This window comes from Physella acuta, unplaced genomic scaffold (genome assembly GCF_028476545.2).
Source record: "Physella acuta isolate Inbredline_101_S28 unplaced genomic scaffold, ASM2847654v3 ptg000723l, whole genome shotgun sequence".
Classification (NCBI taxonomy): domain Eukaryota; kingdom Metazoa; phylum Mollusca; class Gastropoda; family Physidae; genus Physella; species Physella acuta.
Window position 1 is genome coordinate 187617 of NW_026732241.1, and position 17147 is coordinate 204763.

The 17147-nt window shown below is 34.0% G+C and overlaps 3 protein-coding genes across 4 annotated transcripts; 1 reads left to right on the forward strand and 2 right to left on the reverse strand.

Annotated features, from left to right (window-relative positions):
• The first annotated feature begins 1207 nt into the window (after nt 1–1207).
• On the forward strand, nt 1208–8737 carry LOC131949978 (protein phosphatase 1L-like). The gene is given in 7 exon segments (XM_059311953.1): nt 1208–1369; nt 1372–1707; nt 2245–2340; nt 2679–2751; nt 2937–3067; nt 3656–3903; nt 4903–8737. Coding segments are annotated over 7 exon segments (1158 nt in total). The 5' UTR covers nt 1208–1288; the 3' UTR covers nt 5096–8737.
• Nucleotides 8738–12700: 3963 nt separating this feature from the next.
• LOC131949976 (uncharacterized) lies at nt 12701–15037 on the reverse strand. 2 transcript variants are annotated; one of them, XM_059311950.1, is made up of 3 exons: nt 14882–15037; nt 13862–13965; nt 12701–13279 (listed from the first exon to the last, which is right to left on the reverse strand). In XM_059311950.1, exons 1-3 carry the CDS (start codon nt 15012–15014, stop codon nt 12959–12961), a joined length of 558 nt encoding a protein of 185 aa, XP_059167933.1. In that variant the 5' UTR covers nt 15015–15037; the 3' UTR covers nt 12701–12958. The 2 variants fall into 2 exon arrangements, with proteins under 2 accessions (XP_059167933.1, XP_059167934.1); XM_059311951.1 differs by having other exon boundaries at nt 12702–13276.
• Nucleotides 15038–15227: 190 nt separating this feature from the next.
• LOC131949974 (uncharacterized) lies at nt 15228–16344 on the reverse strand (the record flags this gene model as incomplete). Its single annotated transcript, XM_059311948.1, has 3 exons — nt 15228–15370; nt 15665–15743; nt 16053–16344. Coding segments are annotated over 3 exons (514 nt in total), but the record flags the coding sequence as incomplete, so codon positions are not given.
• Between the last annotated feature and the right edge of the window lie 803 nt (nt 16345–17147).

The window sequence follows — 17147 nt, forward strand, 5'->3', positions numbered from 1 at the left end:
TCGTTATATAACTTAAACTTTGATGAGATTGGTAATTTACTTTCGGTTAGATGCTTTCAGACGTGCACTAGATCTAGAATCTAGAATCTATAACTTTAGCGATAAGGATCATAAGAGAAAAACCAATACAATCGAAAACGCCCTTTGGAATTTTTACTAGATCTATACGAGTTCCTTCCTCAAAGTTTACCTTGAAGAAGAGAACACGGATATGAATTTACATTTTTAAATTTATGAATATCGATAAAGAAATACGTTTCTTGTTGTATTAAAACTTCAGATGTATTGAAGACAATGTCTTATCCTGCTATTGTTACGAGCTAAGCCATTTTCTAATATAAATTTTGTAGAAGTGTAAAAGAGTACGGGAGTTCCCATTGACAATTTAAATGTGCGCATTTAAAAAAAAAATTAACATTAGTCTTTTAAGATGGTCTGGTCCGACACAGAAATTTATAAATAGAAAAAAAAATGTTTGCAAAAAGTTATTAATATTATTCCAAGAAGTGTGCCTAGTTGTATTATAAATCCATATAGCGTTACTATGTAGGGACGGGTGGGGGGGGATGGATGAGCCCGCAGTAGCGTAGCGAGGGGGGGGGGGGACATATGTCCCCGGGCGCCGACATTAGGGGGCGCCAAAATGGGTTGGAAAAATTAATTGAAAGGTTGAGGGGGGTGCAAATCGAAACCTCGAAGGGGGGGGGGGGGGGGGGTGCAAATCGAAACTTTGAGGGGGGGGTGGCAAATCGAAATCTCGAGGGGGGTGCAAATCGAAACTTTGAGGGGGGGTGGGGGGTTCAAATCGAAATCTCGAGGGCGGGGTGCAATTCGAAAAGTTTTTCCCCGGGCGCCGGGAAGGGTCGCTACGCCTCTGTGAGCCCGTACCGGGTGACACTATATAGAGGGTCACTTCAACTCGAAACATATTTAGATCCTTAGTATTGAAAGTGAAATAATCATTTAGAAATAATTTCTTGCTAGCCTATTAATTATAAGATATCCTAAACTTTTAATTTGATTTCAAAATATTTGTATATTTAGCCGATTTTATACAGTATAGTAAAATATTTCTTTTACTTAGCGGTTTCGAATTATAGTTTTTAGCTCAACACGTACACAAAGATCATTTTGCTTGGAGGGGAAAAAAGATCACTGGGAAACTTCCTTGTTGGGTATTTGTCTTATGTCGAATAAAATAATAAATAGACCTAAGATCTAGATCTACATCTAGTTATAGGATCTACATGAAATAATGTCTTGAGGAAAGTAACATTATCGTATCGCAATGGCGTACACTGTGTCAAGAGTTCTAGCCACAGGTATTTATTTTGTCAGAGACTGGGTCTTTTGCTCAGAAGCCATTGCATTGTACCATTGTTCGTTGCATCGTTGTTTTTCTTCAACGTCTTGCGACTTCTTCGCGGTTTATTCGTGTGCTTCTGCCGATGGAAATACAAGCATGTAGAAATACCAAGCACGCCAGACGAATTTAAAGTTGGAGATTATAATGCTGTTAAAGGTTTTCCGCATGGCTTGGAAAAAAGAGATATGAAAAACTATTCCCATGAAGCCAAAACTAGCGATATGGCAGCATTTTCCATTCAAGGTCGAAGAAAAACGATGGAAGATCGGTTCAACTCCATTTCACACAATTTTGAAAACAACTACTCTGTGTATGCTGTGTTTGATGGTCATGGTGGTGAGGTAAATACAAATGTATAGGCCTACATTTCTTTGCTGATCTATCTAGTATCTAGTTTTAAGAAGGTCTGCAGCTTAATCGGCCTAATGGCATCTGTTTAATTCTGAATCCAAACATGGAACATTCATTAACATTTCAACATAGTTTAATGAAAAGCATACTTGTACTAAACTGCAACATGTAGATAAAGTATAATTTATACTATAAATAGATGCATGCAAATTTAAAATATATTTAAACATTTTTACAAACCATTGCATGACATAATATAAATTATTAGCCATTGTCGCCATTGAAAAATAGCACTTTAATTCTATTCATGTGATAATAAAGGCCTAATGAATACAGCATTTATTTTATAAACATTTATATATCTTTACTATTACTAAACTAAATGTTTATTTCAATAAGACGATGTGATAAAGTAAGTAATTTTGAAGACCTAATCATATAATTAATTGGATAGTTGACTGATGATGTATCTAATAAGTTATAACCTACATTTTAGTATTCTAATACTATTAGGTTTTATTTCTCAGTTTGCAGCAGAGTACATAGAAGAGCAATTATTTTGCTCTATACGAAAGGAATTTACTCAAGGAAGTTTTCAAAATGACCCAGATCTAGTTAAGCAGGTAATTTAAATTACTACATGTGGGCACTATTTAATTACTATTTATGTAGATTATTTTAAAAATAAATTTGTATTTCATGTAAAATAAATAGTTATCACTTAAAATTGATTTTTATACCTCTTAAGATGTTTTAAAATTTCTAGCTTGATTCTTATAATAATATCCTTGCAGCTAATGTAACATGAAAATATGCTAATTTTTTCTATGTCTTTCAATTTGCAAATTGAATTAGTATTACATTGGTATATTTTCCTTATCAGCGTCGCCATGCAAAGTTTGTAGAATTAAAAACAGAAACTAGACCTGCATAATGAATTGTAACTGACATAAATTTGCAGGTGTTGACCAGTGTGATTCGAACTGTAGATGCCCAGCTGGTTTGTTTGTCCAGAGACCGCATGGACTTATCTGGTATTTTATTGTTCCAATTTTTACCCCTTAAACAAGATGATAACTTTTATCTGAAAATAATAATTGCAGTAAATAGTAAATTAATGTTCAACCTAAAATAAAGCTTCTTTGTTTTGATTTTGACCGCAACGCAACAAGGAAAAAATATTCTTAAATATGTTGCATGTTTTAAATTCTTCCCTCAGGGTCGACAGGTATAATAGTCTTTCAAAAGGGCAACCACATCACTGTGGCTAACATTGGTGACTCAAGGGCAGTCATGTGTGACACCAAGGGCAACGTTGTGGCACTCTCCACTGACCACAAACCATCAGATGTACGTCCCACTTTTTACTCATGCTTTTGTGATATGACATGAAATACTTATTATCAGTGGTCAGCAGCAATGTTCCCTCTAAGGGGAAAATGCTACTGTAGAACAAATATTTTGTGTGCACATTGTTCTTAAGTCTTGTACAAAGACATATATATTTCATAATTAACTGCACGACGGTTGAAAACTACTGCGCGGCCATGCAACCGCGTAGCTTAGAGGTAACATAGGTCAGCAGGACATACTGTTTTTATTTCACATCAGATTTGTTTCTGAGAACTTAAGAGGACGCTGTCTCTGTGCATAGTTTTCTGTAATTAATTTAATGTAGTTTCTATTATATAATGTTAAGCTTTTGTTTTTTAGACAATATGTAATGACTGTTCATAGTGCTGCCATTCTAAATTTTAAAATGTTTCTGCATGGCTTGTTTGTGGGTAGCTTTAATGCAGAATTATTTAATCACACTTAATTAGTGATTATCAATCTAGTAATAAGAACTTTTTTCATTTGATAAATCTTCATAAATGATAACATTTTGCAATCGAAACACAATTATAATTGCAAATTAACAATAAGTTTACCTTACAGCCTAAAGAGCAACAAAGGATTGTAGATGCAGGTGGATTTGTCACTTTTAATGGTGTCTGGCGTGTGGCAGGTGTTCTAGCAACATCGAGAGCCTTCGGAGACTACCCCCTTAAGCAACGTAGGTTTGTGACAGTGGAGCCGGAGTTTCGAGTCTATGACATTCAAGAATCCAAGCCCCATTTTATCATACTGGCTACTGATGGCCTGTGGGATGTTTTCAGCAATGAGGATGCTGTAAGGTTCATAAGGTTAGCTGACATGTTTTCTTTTTACCTAATGTTTGCTGGACATGTTTTCCTTTTACCTAAGGTTATCTGGATGTTTTCTTTTTACCTAATGTTGGCTAGACTTGTTTTCCTTTTACCTAAGGTTATCTGGACGTTTTCTTTTTACCTAATGTTGGCTAGACTTGTTTTCTTTTACCTAAGGTTATCTGGACGTTTTCTTTTTACCTAATGTTGGCTAGACTTGTTTTCTTTTACCTACAGTTATCTGGACGTTTTCTTTTTACTTAATGTTTGCTGGACATGTTTTCTCTTCCAAGCTCAAAGTCTGCGGTTTGGTGGTCGTCTTGTAAATCAATATTTACCCAATTCTAATGCAGCAACTTCTTTTAAACTTATTAGATAACTTAACTTCTGTTGTCAATGCAAGCATACCTATCTTAGAATTTAATTAAATATTAAATGAATTATTAAAAATAATTTAGATATAACTGTATCCAGTAACAAAAATGTGAGATAACAATATTAAATACTAAGCATCACTTGGCTTTGAGACCCTGACCATATACTTTGAGGTAGCATACTTTTTCTAACATTTCATACTATGAAACACCATGCTTCATCCTGGATCTTAATTTATAAGCTGACCTCATGACCTTTTTTGACTTCTGACTTCACATGATCAAAGATCAAACCCAGTAGGCCACTGGTAAACAATATATTATAAATACGTATAGTATTATAATCTGGTACACAAGTATTTTCTATGTAACAAGACTAAACCTATGTTAAACATCACTTACAGCTGTTAGAACATACCATAGTTTTTGGCTTACAAGACAACCACCCTTGACTTTTGGGAATAATCACTGTAATAGTTCACACACTGGATAAGACAGTACCTGACCTTTGAGAAGATATCTCTGGTGTCAAAAGTTGTCTTGTATGCATAAAATGCTATAACCTTTTTTAAAAGTTAATTTCCTTGTTAGAAACTTAACTATTATTTTTTTTTATCCATAGTGAAAGGCTAGACGAACCCCACCTAGGTGCGAAGAGCTTGGCCCTCCAGGCCTACTATAGAGGTTCTCTGGACAATATAACTGTTATGGTGATCAACTTCAAGAAGAAAAGAGCTCTTCAGCGGAAATTTGACAAGAAATTAAAACATTTATCTGGCACAACTCCGGAGTCTAACCAAGATGAATCAAAATAAGTTGGTTGGGGTTTTCTAATTGTTTATCTACTTAAGGTAGTATTAGATACTTTAAGAGATCTAATGTACCCTTTTATTCATGGGTATTGTTTTTTTTTAGTTTTGAACTAGTCATAAAAGTCATTTTACTGTGTTCACTTTCCTATACTAAACATGATCATAAATTACCAACTTAAAGCTTCTTTACTCAACTGAAGTAATTATCTGATTATAATTATTCTTTTGCTTTTTTAATTTAGTGTTTTCCAATTACCAAAATAATTTAGCTCAGGGCTTTCATATCAAAGATTAATCCGTTTTTTTATATGTATGGATGTAACTGGTAGTTATTATAGAACTACATTAAAATAGCGGACCATTTTGCATTTTTTTTTTCATTACTTAGGTATTCTTTTTTTAAATGCTTTGGTGCCTTGTGCAACAGATGCATGATGGGACGAAACTTTCATTAGAGATTTGTGGGTTGAGGCCTGGGTCATGTGTTTGTAACAGTATATCGCAATATCAGTCTGGTAGTGTGGGTATGTGAATCTTAATATGACAGAGGAGCAAAAACGACTAATGAAAATATTCAGCTCTCTCTCTCCCAGTCCCACACATAGTCACACTGATACCATGTCATATGTCCATGGGTGTCCTCAATGTACATCAAACAAGTAAGGATTGGTAAACCACACTCAACAACCCTCCCCCATCCCTTGCCCAATTACAACTGATGCTGATATGATAAATTGAATTGAGAAAACCTATTAACTCAATTAAAGACAGACAATTGTGAAAGGGAAATATCATTAAATGAAGTGAATGGTTTGGTTTTTAAAAGCAATTCACCTAAGGTCCCAGATCCTGAAAAAAAAAATGACCGACCCTTATTGCCAAAATTGTCATTATGTATTTGCTAACTGTATCCAGTCTTTGTCTGATGCTCAACTTACTTACTGAACATTTCTCTGAAATTAAGCAGAAAGTCAAAGGAAACTGTTAAACTAGATAGCTGTTGGTTTATTTATCAGATTGGTTTCAAGAATCAATTACTAAATTAATGGCACACTCAAATAATTGTTTAATAAGCTTTTTAATGTGCTTTTTGATAAAGAACATAATAATAATCAAAAACTAATTTGGATAATGCAAGTGATATTTAATCATTGCGATACTTGTATAACCGAATGTGGTTATTGGTTATAAATAAAGTTATATTTAGGCTGATAAATAGTACATTTTTTCAGTTTAATGCTCATAATTTTTCTTATTTATCCTTATCTCTCTCAATCATTGTTTTCTTTTCTTGCCTGGATAACATGCATCTGGTGCTTGGGTTAAAGAGTTTTGATGTTGATGTTTCAGGGAGAAAAATCAAAACTAGAACAATATTGGGTGCTGTATTTTGTTCAAGGCACCTAGCTGTTAGTTTACTGTTGAAACAAGTGTGGGTTGGGATCTTCTCAGATGTTTTAGATCTGTGACTGTGGGTATAGCTGGAAGCAATAGGGGGTTGTTTGTATTGTTATGAGTCAGATCGTTGAGGGGTAGATGGCCTAATGAACTATGAACTGCTGTGGGCATAGAAGAATGGACTGGTCTGATTAAACCGGAACTGCTAAGCGTATAGAGGAATGGACTGGAAGCAATAGGGGGTTGCTTGTATTGTTATGAGTCAGATAGTTGAGGGGTAGATGGCCTAATGAACTATGAACTGCTGTGGGTATAGAAGAATGGACTGGTCCGATTAAACCGGAACTGCTAAGGGTATAGAGGAATGGACTGGTCAAACTAATCTTAAACGGTGGGAGTCACTGCATATATTTTTTAAACATTTTTGAATTGAATGGATTGTTTTCCCCCCTTGCCTTATGATGTTATGTATACAGAAATTGTTGCTTGTTGCTAATCATAACATATCTAGATAATCTGTCAATCTTTCAATGATTGGTTGCACAGTTAAACAAATACCTGGAGAAAGATACTGCGCTTTAGTAGAGTGTCTTGCTGGTCGTGAAGTATTTAATTAATTAATATTTAATTTTTTACTTTGATTTGAATAATTTTTTTGAAATAATAAGTAAACAGTAATAGAAATGAAATTATTATTTACTTGGGTTATAATTTTTTAAACTATTTTTGAAGCAGACCAGCATTTTATTTCATTTTTATCATCACTGCCATTATAGAATGTTAAAATCTGCAAGCATTTACTTTTTATTTGGATATAATTTATGTTGGCCTTTTTAAATTATATTTTTTAGTTAAAAAATGAAATCTCACAATATTTTTGTGAAAAATGACTAGCATTATTTCCCTTGTTTGTGATATTAGTATTATTTCCCCACATTTGTTCTTATTTAATTTTTATAAATATTTTTTTGATAAATATAAATAGATCTATGTATTATATTTTGCAATTGCAATGGTGTTCTAAAGTGTATGCTACTTTTTTTTACTTTCAGCCTAGTTTTTTTTTTACTTCTTCAAAAAGGCTGATTTTTATAAAACTAAAGAAAGTTCAAATTAGATTATTTTTTTTTCAATAAACAACAAGATAACAAGAAGATTTTATCAAATTTTTTCTATATTACTAAAATACATTGATTGCTTATCTCTTGCATTGGGTTGTTGTGTTTTTTTTATTAAAGTGATAGCCTTGTCTCCTGATCTTGTATAAAATATCTAGACTTGTATCATAGTTTTTATCCGAATGATTAGGTCTACTGGCATGCATCTTTAATTAGCCACTCCAACCTTTTAAATTTTCAAAATGTAAATTTTTTTTTATCCGTCACGGGGTTAGTTCTGTTTTGTGCACTCACAGTGATTTTACTGTGTCTGGATATTAGATATTTAAGTATAGAAACCTATGACTGGTAACAAGTAAAAAATCATTGTTGAGTTGAATATCATATTTTTTTTAAACCATTGGTATAGGTTTTATTATTAATATTATATTCATGAAATCAGACACTAACCAAACAAAATTCAAAAAGAGATTGTCAAGATCTTATTTGTTTATAACCAGAATTTTCTATGACAAAAAATATTTTAATAAAAATCTACAAAGGATGTAGGCCTATTGCTAAGGTGAAATTTTGTTTTTAATCATTTTCTGATTATGGCTCTGGCAAAAGTAATAAAGAAATGGTGTATTAATTTTTTTTTCATATTCCTTTTTTTTTAATTTGATTTTTTTGGGCCTGTTAAGTTGTGGAACACCACTTGGTCATGTAATCAAGCTGGCCTTCCTCTCAGTAGATTTTATAGGGAATATTTTCATTGCATTTCATTGAAACATGTTCATAAATAACTCAAGTGTTTGGATTGTTTACTGTAGCTGTTTTAATGATGTGAAATTTGTTTTAAGTAGTCTGTAGCTTTTCTTTGGTAAAAAAACATCTAACAAACTAATTGATTTTAAAGGCACAAGAATTGAAATCCATAATGGTATTTGTGGTGAGAATTCAAGTAGTGGGCCTACTTGTGTCTATGAAATCTTTTTCTTTTCAATATATTTACAGTTTCCCCATATTATGACTGACTATGGTTACTGCCATTTTACTAGTTTTTATTGAAAAGATCTAGTATATTATAAATTGTTCTTGTTTTGCTTGGTTTTTCTATGAAATAAGAACTGCACTAAATACAAAATCATTTATTGTTGTTTTTTAAATTATTTATTTATTTATATTTAGTTTAAAACATTGACCTTCCTGTAATATTGTAATAAGCCTAGGCTTGTTAGTACTAATTTAGTACTATACTATTACTTTTTTTTGCAATCTAAACAAAGGGAGATAATTTTTTATTTAAAACGAAGAGAGCTTCAATTTTTAAAATTGTCCTTTATATTCTCCTTGTTATATATATATATATATATATATATATATATATATAAATATATATATATATATATATTTTTTATATATATATATATATATATATACATTTATATATATACTAGCCGTCCCGGCCAGGCCCTGCTCTGGCTTCTGTGAAAAACCTTTCTGTTAAAGACCATTACCTGTGTGTTTAGTAATCATCATAAACCCGGCATTGCACACCCAAACCCAAACCAAAACAACAAAACGCAAACATAAAGCTAACACAATTACAAATACAAACGAAAACAAAAACCTAACAACTAACCCAACCACAACCACAAACACCAATACGAACACAAAGAAAAAAAAACAAACGAAAAAGCAAACGAAAACAAACCAAATCCAAATGCAAAACCAACCACAAACCCAAAGAAAAAAACACAAACGAAAAAACAAACGAAAACAAACCAAATACAAACGCAAAACCAACCACAAACACAAATACAAACACAAACGCAAAGAAGATAAAACACAAACGAAAACGAAAAAAGAAAGAACAAAAACGAACCAAATCAAAACGCAACCACTAACGCAAACCGAACCTAAACACAAAGAAAACACTAACGCGAACATAAACGCACAGTGCTCAGAGTCTAGCCCGGGGCGGAATCGCCTGTTTCAGCTTAATAAACGACTATAGTACCCCAACTTATTCATAGTCTTTTGCACTCACTTTAATGAACGTAGGCGCGAAACCGAACACGGGAGGCCCGGGACCCCAAATAGCACCCTGTCTGGGCGCCAGAGGACGCACCATGACGTCACCGCCTGATTGAACTTAGTAAACGACTATAGTACATAACTTATTCATAGTCTTTTGAACTCACGCGAACGTATATACCATAGCGTACACCGGAAGGCCCGGGGCGCCAAATAGCACCCTGTCGGGGTGCCGGAGGACGCCCGGATTTGATTCACTTAAAGTCTATAGTAACCTTTCTTACCCATAGTCTATCGCACTGTTAAAAACAAAACTATGCAGCATAGCGCTCACATGACAGCCCAGGGTGCCAAATCGAACCGTGCAAGGGCGCCGGCGGACGCGCCTGTTTCAATTTAGTGAACAAAAATGATAATACTCCAAGCTTATCCGTAAATGGAAAGAAATAAACATATAGGATTTGTAGGACCTGGCTTATTAAATGTTATTGATTTAAAAAAAAAAAAAAATATTGAACAGTATGTTCAGTGTATAGAATAAATAAAAGGCAGTGTTAAAAATACCTAACGACATTGCACTTAATCAATCCCCGCTAATTATGTAATTATTTTTTTTTCTTAACACCAAAAACAAAGTAATAAAATGTAAATTCTTTCTTCTTAAGAATTTTTTTTTTATTAAAGGGAAGTAACTGTGCAGTCAATACATTTCCGACACAATTTTAGAAATTTTATAAACGTCGATACACTTTTTAAAAATTTTATGTCGCGTTCATAATTGAAAATTATTCTTCTAAGTAAATAGAATGAAAATTGTTTTTAAAGACTTTCAATGGTAATTTTTTGACTCGTACATTTAGACTATGAGCACGATAAAAAATCTAACACTTAAATCCATAGAACTGTCAACGACAAACATATGCGTTACAGAATTGAGCTTTATATATTAGACTAGCCGTCCCGGCCAGGCCCTGCTCTGGCTTCTGTGAAAACCTTTCCGTTAAAGACCATTACCTGTGTGTTTAGTAATCATCATAAACCCGGCATTGCCCACCCAAACCACAACCAACCAAAACAACAAAACGCAAACATAACGCTAACACAATTAGAAATACAAACGAAAACAAAAACCTAACAACAAACCCAACCACAACCACAAACACCAATACAAACACAAAGAAAAAACAAACGAAAACAAAAACCTAACAACAAACCCAACCACAAACACCAATACCAAAAAAAAACAACGAAAAAGCAAACGAAAACAAACCAAATCCAAACGCAAAACCAACCAAAAACACAAATACAAACCCAAACAAAAAAAAAACAAAAACGAAAAAAGAAAGAACAAAAACGAACCAAATCAAAACGCAACCACTAACGCAAACCCACCTAAACACAAAGAAAACACTAACGCGAACATAAGCGCCCGGGGCAGAATCGCCTGTTTTAGCTTAATAAACGACTATAGTACCCCAACTTATTCATAGTTTTTGCACTCACTTAAACGAACGCGCCTGTTTCAATTTAATGAACAATTATAATACTCCAAGCTTATCCGTAAAATACCTAAAACATTTGCACTTGATCAATCCCCGCTAATTATGTAATTATTTTTTTCCCAACACCAAAACAAAGTAATTAAAAAGTAAATGCTTTTCAACTAATGCAATGGTTTCATAAAGGGAAGTAATTGTGTTTTGCCTAATTTATCAAAGGGAAGTAAGCGCTATAGGACTAAATAAAAACATAATTAGAATTTTTGTAAAAGATGATATTATTTTTAAAACTTGTGTTTAATGAACATGCCGACAATTATTACTATAATTTGAAAAATGAAAATGATTTCCCAACACTTTTAATAGTAATTTTTTAACTCATAAATTTAGACAAACGCGCACGATAATTGATCTAACACTTAAATCCGTAGAAATGCCAACGACAAACATATGCGTTACAGAATTGAGCTTTATATATTAGATTTATATATATATATATATATATATATATATATATATATATATATATATATATATATATATATATATATATATATATATACATATATATATATATATATACATATATATATATATACATATATATATATATATATATACATATATATATTTATATACATATATATATTTATATACATATATATATTTATATACATATATATATATATATATACATATATATATATACATATATATATTTATATATACATATATATATTTATATATACATATATATATTTATATATACATATAAATATTATATTTATATTTATATATATTTATATTTATATATATTTATATATATATATATATGTATATATATATATATGTATATATATATATATGTATATATATATATATGTATATATATATATATGTATATATATATATATGTATATATATATATATGTATATATATATATATGTATATATATATATATATATATATATATATATATATATAAGAAACAGTTAATGAAACTTAATGTAGTTGCTACACTGTCTGCCATTTAGGCTGCAAATTTGACAAGGCATAGCAGATATTTATTCAATAATTTCTTTAATTTTCATAATGTACATATTCTGCCTTCCACGCTTGTACAACATACAGAACTCAGTGTACGATATATTTTGGGCTAACACAGAGGGTTATCTCCCTACAAACAAACTCAATATCTTTACCACATTGCCTTTCACACTTGGGGGTCATCCATAAATGACGTCACACTCGTAGGGGGGAGGGGGGTCCGTAATTTTGTGACGATGTGTGATGAGGGGGAGGGGGGGTCAGATGTTGCGACGTCACATTTTTGCATCATAAAAAAGCAATGTTAGAAAACGAATTTTAGACGTTATTTCGCGTTTTAGATAACTGTTGTAATAAATTGTAATAGTTTAGACAAGATTTTGGAAAACTATCAATGTTTTAAAAAAATTCAACTGCAATTTTGAGGGGGGTTGTAGGTTGAGGTGTGACGTCATTTTAGGGGGGGGGGGGGTCTGGCTTTTTGTGACGAAGTGTGACGGAGGGGAGGGGGGAGGTAAAAATCGTCAAAAAAAGCGTGACGTCATTTATGGATGACCCCTTGATAAAAACAATAATTCAAAAGCATATCAGAAATGATATAACAACAGTAAAAATTATTAGTAATATTACATTAATTTTTTTTTTTGTTGTTATCAAGTTATTCACATCATCATATTTTTTTTTCGCATAACTGCTGTCTTCTGCAGATATGTTGTTTAGTAATTTTTACCAAAAAAAAACAACAAATGTAACTGAATCAAGTTAAATTTTCTTCAAGTTTCATCTACATGTTAAGAGTTCTTTCCTCTTCAGCCTCCTCGTCACTTTTGTTCTCACCCTGTCCTCCCTCCTCCTCCTCGTTCATTCCTCTCCTCCCGTGAAGAACATTGTAAGCCTTCCTGTTTTCCTTGGGCTCTGTCCTACCCCACATTTCCATCTCGTGCTCCAGCTCGCTCTCGCCCGCGTGAAGTTGTTGAGGGTCCTTCATGCCCCGGATGTCGTCGTCACCTTGATCCCATTCAGCAGTGTCAAGGTCAGGCTGGGAGAGCTCTCGTATCTTGGAGTAAATTTTCTGAAGATATTCTTTGCGCAGGTCTCGCACCTGCTGGGAGGCGAGGCGTAAAAACTTTTTTTTTTAAAGCAGAAGAACAATTTTAAAAAATAATACCAAAATTCAACATTGAAGGTAGTTCTCGATGGAATTTAAAATATGATGTAAGTATAGGTAGGCTAAATGTGATTGCATTTTAAAATCAGTTTGGGATAGTATAGGATACATAAACTTTATGTATCCTATACTATCCCAAAGTGGGATATTCTTGGGTGTAATTTTTTTAAAGCAGTCTTGTGAATCACAGTGTAATAATGACAACTTGTAGTTTTTGTTAGTAGATTAAAACCTAACTTGTGATAAATAAGTTTAGATAATGTTAACAATTTATAAAACAAAAAATTAATCATCCTTTCAACCTATACCTGTAGGATTTTATTTTAATGAAATTTTTTCAACAAAAATCTTATCTCCTGAAGAGGCTAAAGTTTACCCCTACAAATCTTACCTCCATTAATAAGCAGCTAAAGTTTACCCCCTAAAGCTTTATCTCATGTAAATTAATAGCAAAAGCTTACCACCAAAAGTTTAATCTCCTGTCAATAAGAGACTAAAGTTTACCCCAAAAAGTCTCACCTCCTGCCAGTATGATGCATCATTGGCGTCATTGCCCATCTCGTCTCTCTGCCAGTTTTCAAATTCTCTTTTCTCCTGGTCCAGGAGCTTGTTCAAGTCAATACCTAGAGAGATGGCATCCCAGTTTTGGTTAGAGTTCAAGTGAACACATATGAAAGTTAACAGAACCAGAGCTAAAAAGCCTCTGGGACAACAGCATGCATAAACTATCCATCTGTTCTGAACTTTCCTGAGGGTGCTGAAGCCCACACAAGGTCTACATTCTAGATCCTAAATATCATCTCACATAAAAGATTCTTTGTATGTAGGTCCAATGGCCAAGACAGGCTTACCAAACACTAACATTAGAAGTGACTAGCTCTGAAATTTTCGATAGATTTAGATTCAGTGAGAAATAATTTAAAATATCACATTTGATGAAATGAAAGTAAACTGCACAGGCTGTGCTAAGTGGAAAAAATCAAAACCTAATGGAGGCTGTAGATTGTTGCTCACTGAATACACGTGTTAACAATAGTTCTATTTGATAGAACGAACGTTTGATTACACAGACCCTCATTATGTGGCAAATATTATTTTTTAAACTAACACATGAATGATAATATTGCCATGTAGGTCAATATCTATCTATATATATAATTCTCTGCTGGGAGACGCTAGAAAACAAGCTGTAAACGCGCTCCCTACCACCCCCACCCCTACATGGTCTTAGTGAGCTGTGTTCACTCTAAATCTTTACAAGCAGAGTCGGGTTTAGTGACGACTATTAGGGGCAGATAATTTAGTTTGAAACGATTTTAAACGTAGGGGAGGGGGGGGAGGAAAGGGGGGGGGTAATGGTCCTTAACGTGCTACTTATAGTGTTTTAAAGAAATATTTTCAGTGGCAGCGTTGGTACCGTCGAATTCACAAATTATGAATTACTGAAAAGTAGAACAAACAACAACTAAATAGCGGCGTATGTTATGCCGCGGGCCGGCTCGTATTCTTTAATTACTAGCAAACATTTGGGCCAGTCACCTTTGAGCTGTTCCTCACTAAGTCCTAGATCAATGATGTCCTGATACAAGACTTTGTTCTTGGGGCGGTAGTTGGCCTCATCAACATGATGGTGGACGTTGTGTTCCCCGTGAACGATGTGCTCAATGTCCATGTTGTCAATGTGTTCACGTTCGACTTCCTGGTGTAGAGGGGACAGTGTTATAATTTTGTTCAACTTTACATAAGGAGAAAATTTCTTACTAATAGAAATTTCTACCCTTCCTGATATTTAGATGGGGAAAATACTATGTATTACTTCAAAATAAAAGAAAAAGTAGGCATTAGATTGTGTTTTAATTGTGTGTAGTATTTTTTCCAGTTTTTATCACATGTGAAAAAAATGGGGAGTAACTCTTTTAAATTTTGATTCCTTGACTATTCTCGATTTCACCTTTGATTCTTGGTGTTCCAGTGGCTTGAGCAGGTTGTCTGCGGGTGCCCCACCCCCGGGCTGGACTTGTGCCTCTACTGAACAATAGAACAATCATGCGTGAAATTTAAACTAGGCTAATTTGTGTGGAAAGGTGGGATAGGTTGAAACAGGACGAGGAAATAGCAAATAATCTAAGGGAAATAACTCACAAAGCTGGACAAACAAAAGTAAAATAAATATTTAGATATTAGAAAAAGTTAAATACAAAAAACTTCATTGAGTTCACCTGACTTCTTAATTAACAAATATAAGGGAAGCAACGAGATACATTTTTAAAACAACCAACGGGAAGCAACCAAATTATAAGCAATCTTTGACTACTAACAAACCTTGTTCTGTGTGAGGATTATGGTCATGGTCTCCTTGTCCAGCATGCATCATGTGTTCAGGGTCAATTGTTGAGTGTTGCTAAACAGGTTACAAATGTGTTCCATTACAATACTTGTAAACAAGATTCACATAAAACAACGATATATATATATATATATATATATATATATATATATATATATATATATATATATATATATATATATATATATATATATCCTGGTCGAACTTTGCTAAACATAGTTTTAGAACAACACTTGTCTAACTTATAAAATTTTATTCATAAAATAAAATTTAAAAAATAGTGCTTTTTGTAAAAATGAAGAAGAAAATATGTTATTAAACTTTTTTTTTTAAATAACGGAACATTCAAGTCAGGTAACTCACTTTTTTGGCTCGTTCATCAGAGTTACTTCCCTGCCCTTGAGCGAACATGTCCACATTACCTCCCTGTAATGGACCTTGATCTTTGTGCCCCTCGTCATGCACGTGATGTCCCCCGTGCATGATCTCCTCGATGTCCCCAGGGCCGAACTGCTGGTTCTTCATGAACTCGGCAGCCGTCCTGGCCACGTTGTCGTGGACATTGGTCATCACGTTGGGCTGGAAGCTCTTGAGCTCGTCGGTCTCTGCCTGGTGTCTGGCCTCGCTGCCTCGTGCTGCGTCCTCACTGGCATCGCTGAAAGTATTGCATCTTTTAAAAACTACAGACTTGGATATTTTTCTGTTGTTGTTTTTTTTTTTAGACGGCGTGGTCGGTTGGTAGAGCGTATGCCTGCAAGTCTGTATGTATCAAGTTAGGGTACTGGGCACGAGTCTTTAGGACTTCGCTGTCTATCCAGCATAGAAAATACACGACTCACGTTTAAGTAATTAAAGGTGGCCAGGAAAAAAATAAGGCTCAGTCAGTGTTACTTCCAGACTTCTCTCGTCGGTGGAGGGGGACAATATTTTCAAGGGGGGGGGGACACTGGTAAAAGTATGCAGAGTTTCCTTCAAGCATCTCTACCGCCCCCCCCCCCCCCCCGAACGAAATGAAATTTATATATTTTATATAGAAAATATATACTTTTAACAGTGTCCGCCCCCCCCCCCCCCCCGAAGAAAGTCTACCGCCCCCCCCCCCCCCCCGAAAATTTCAAGTGCCCCCCCCCCCCCCCCCCCCCCGGAGAAAAAAGTCTGGAAGAAACAATGAAAGTATGTTTTCTACATAAACTTCGTTTAGTGGGGCGGTAGACTTTCTTCGACCCCCCCCCCTCCCCCGAAGAGATGCCTGGAAGAAACCCTGGCCTTAGTATGGTATGCCTAGATAACAGAAAAAGATGTACTCTACTTTATCTGCCTTATGGTCCAATTTGTCCGAAAGTATAGCCTCGTTTCTTATATCCATCAGTCTCTATATAGCAGATAACTATCCAATGAGATCATACAGCGAGACAATACTTTCTGTACAAACTCTAGTCTTTCTTTCTTTTTTTTCAA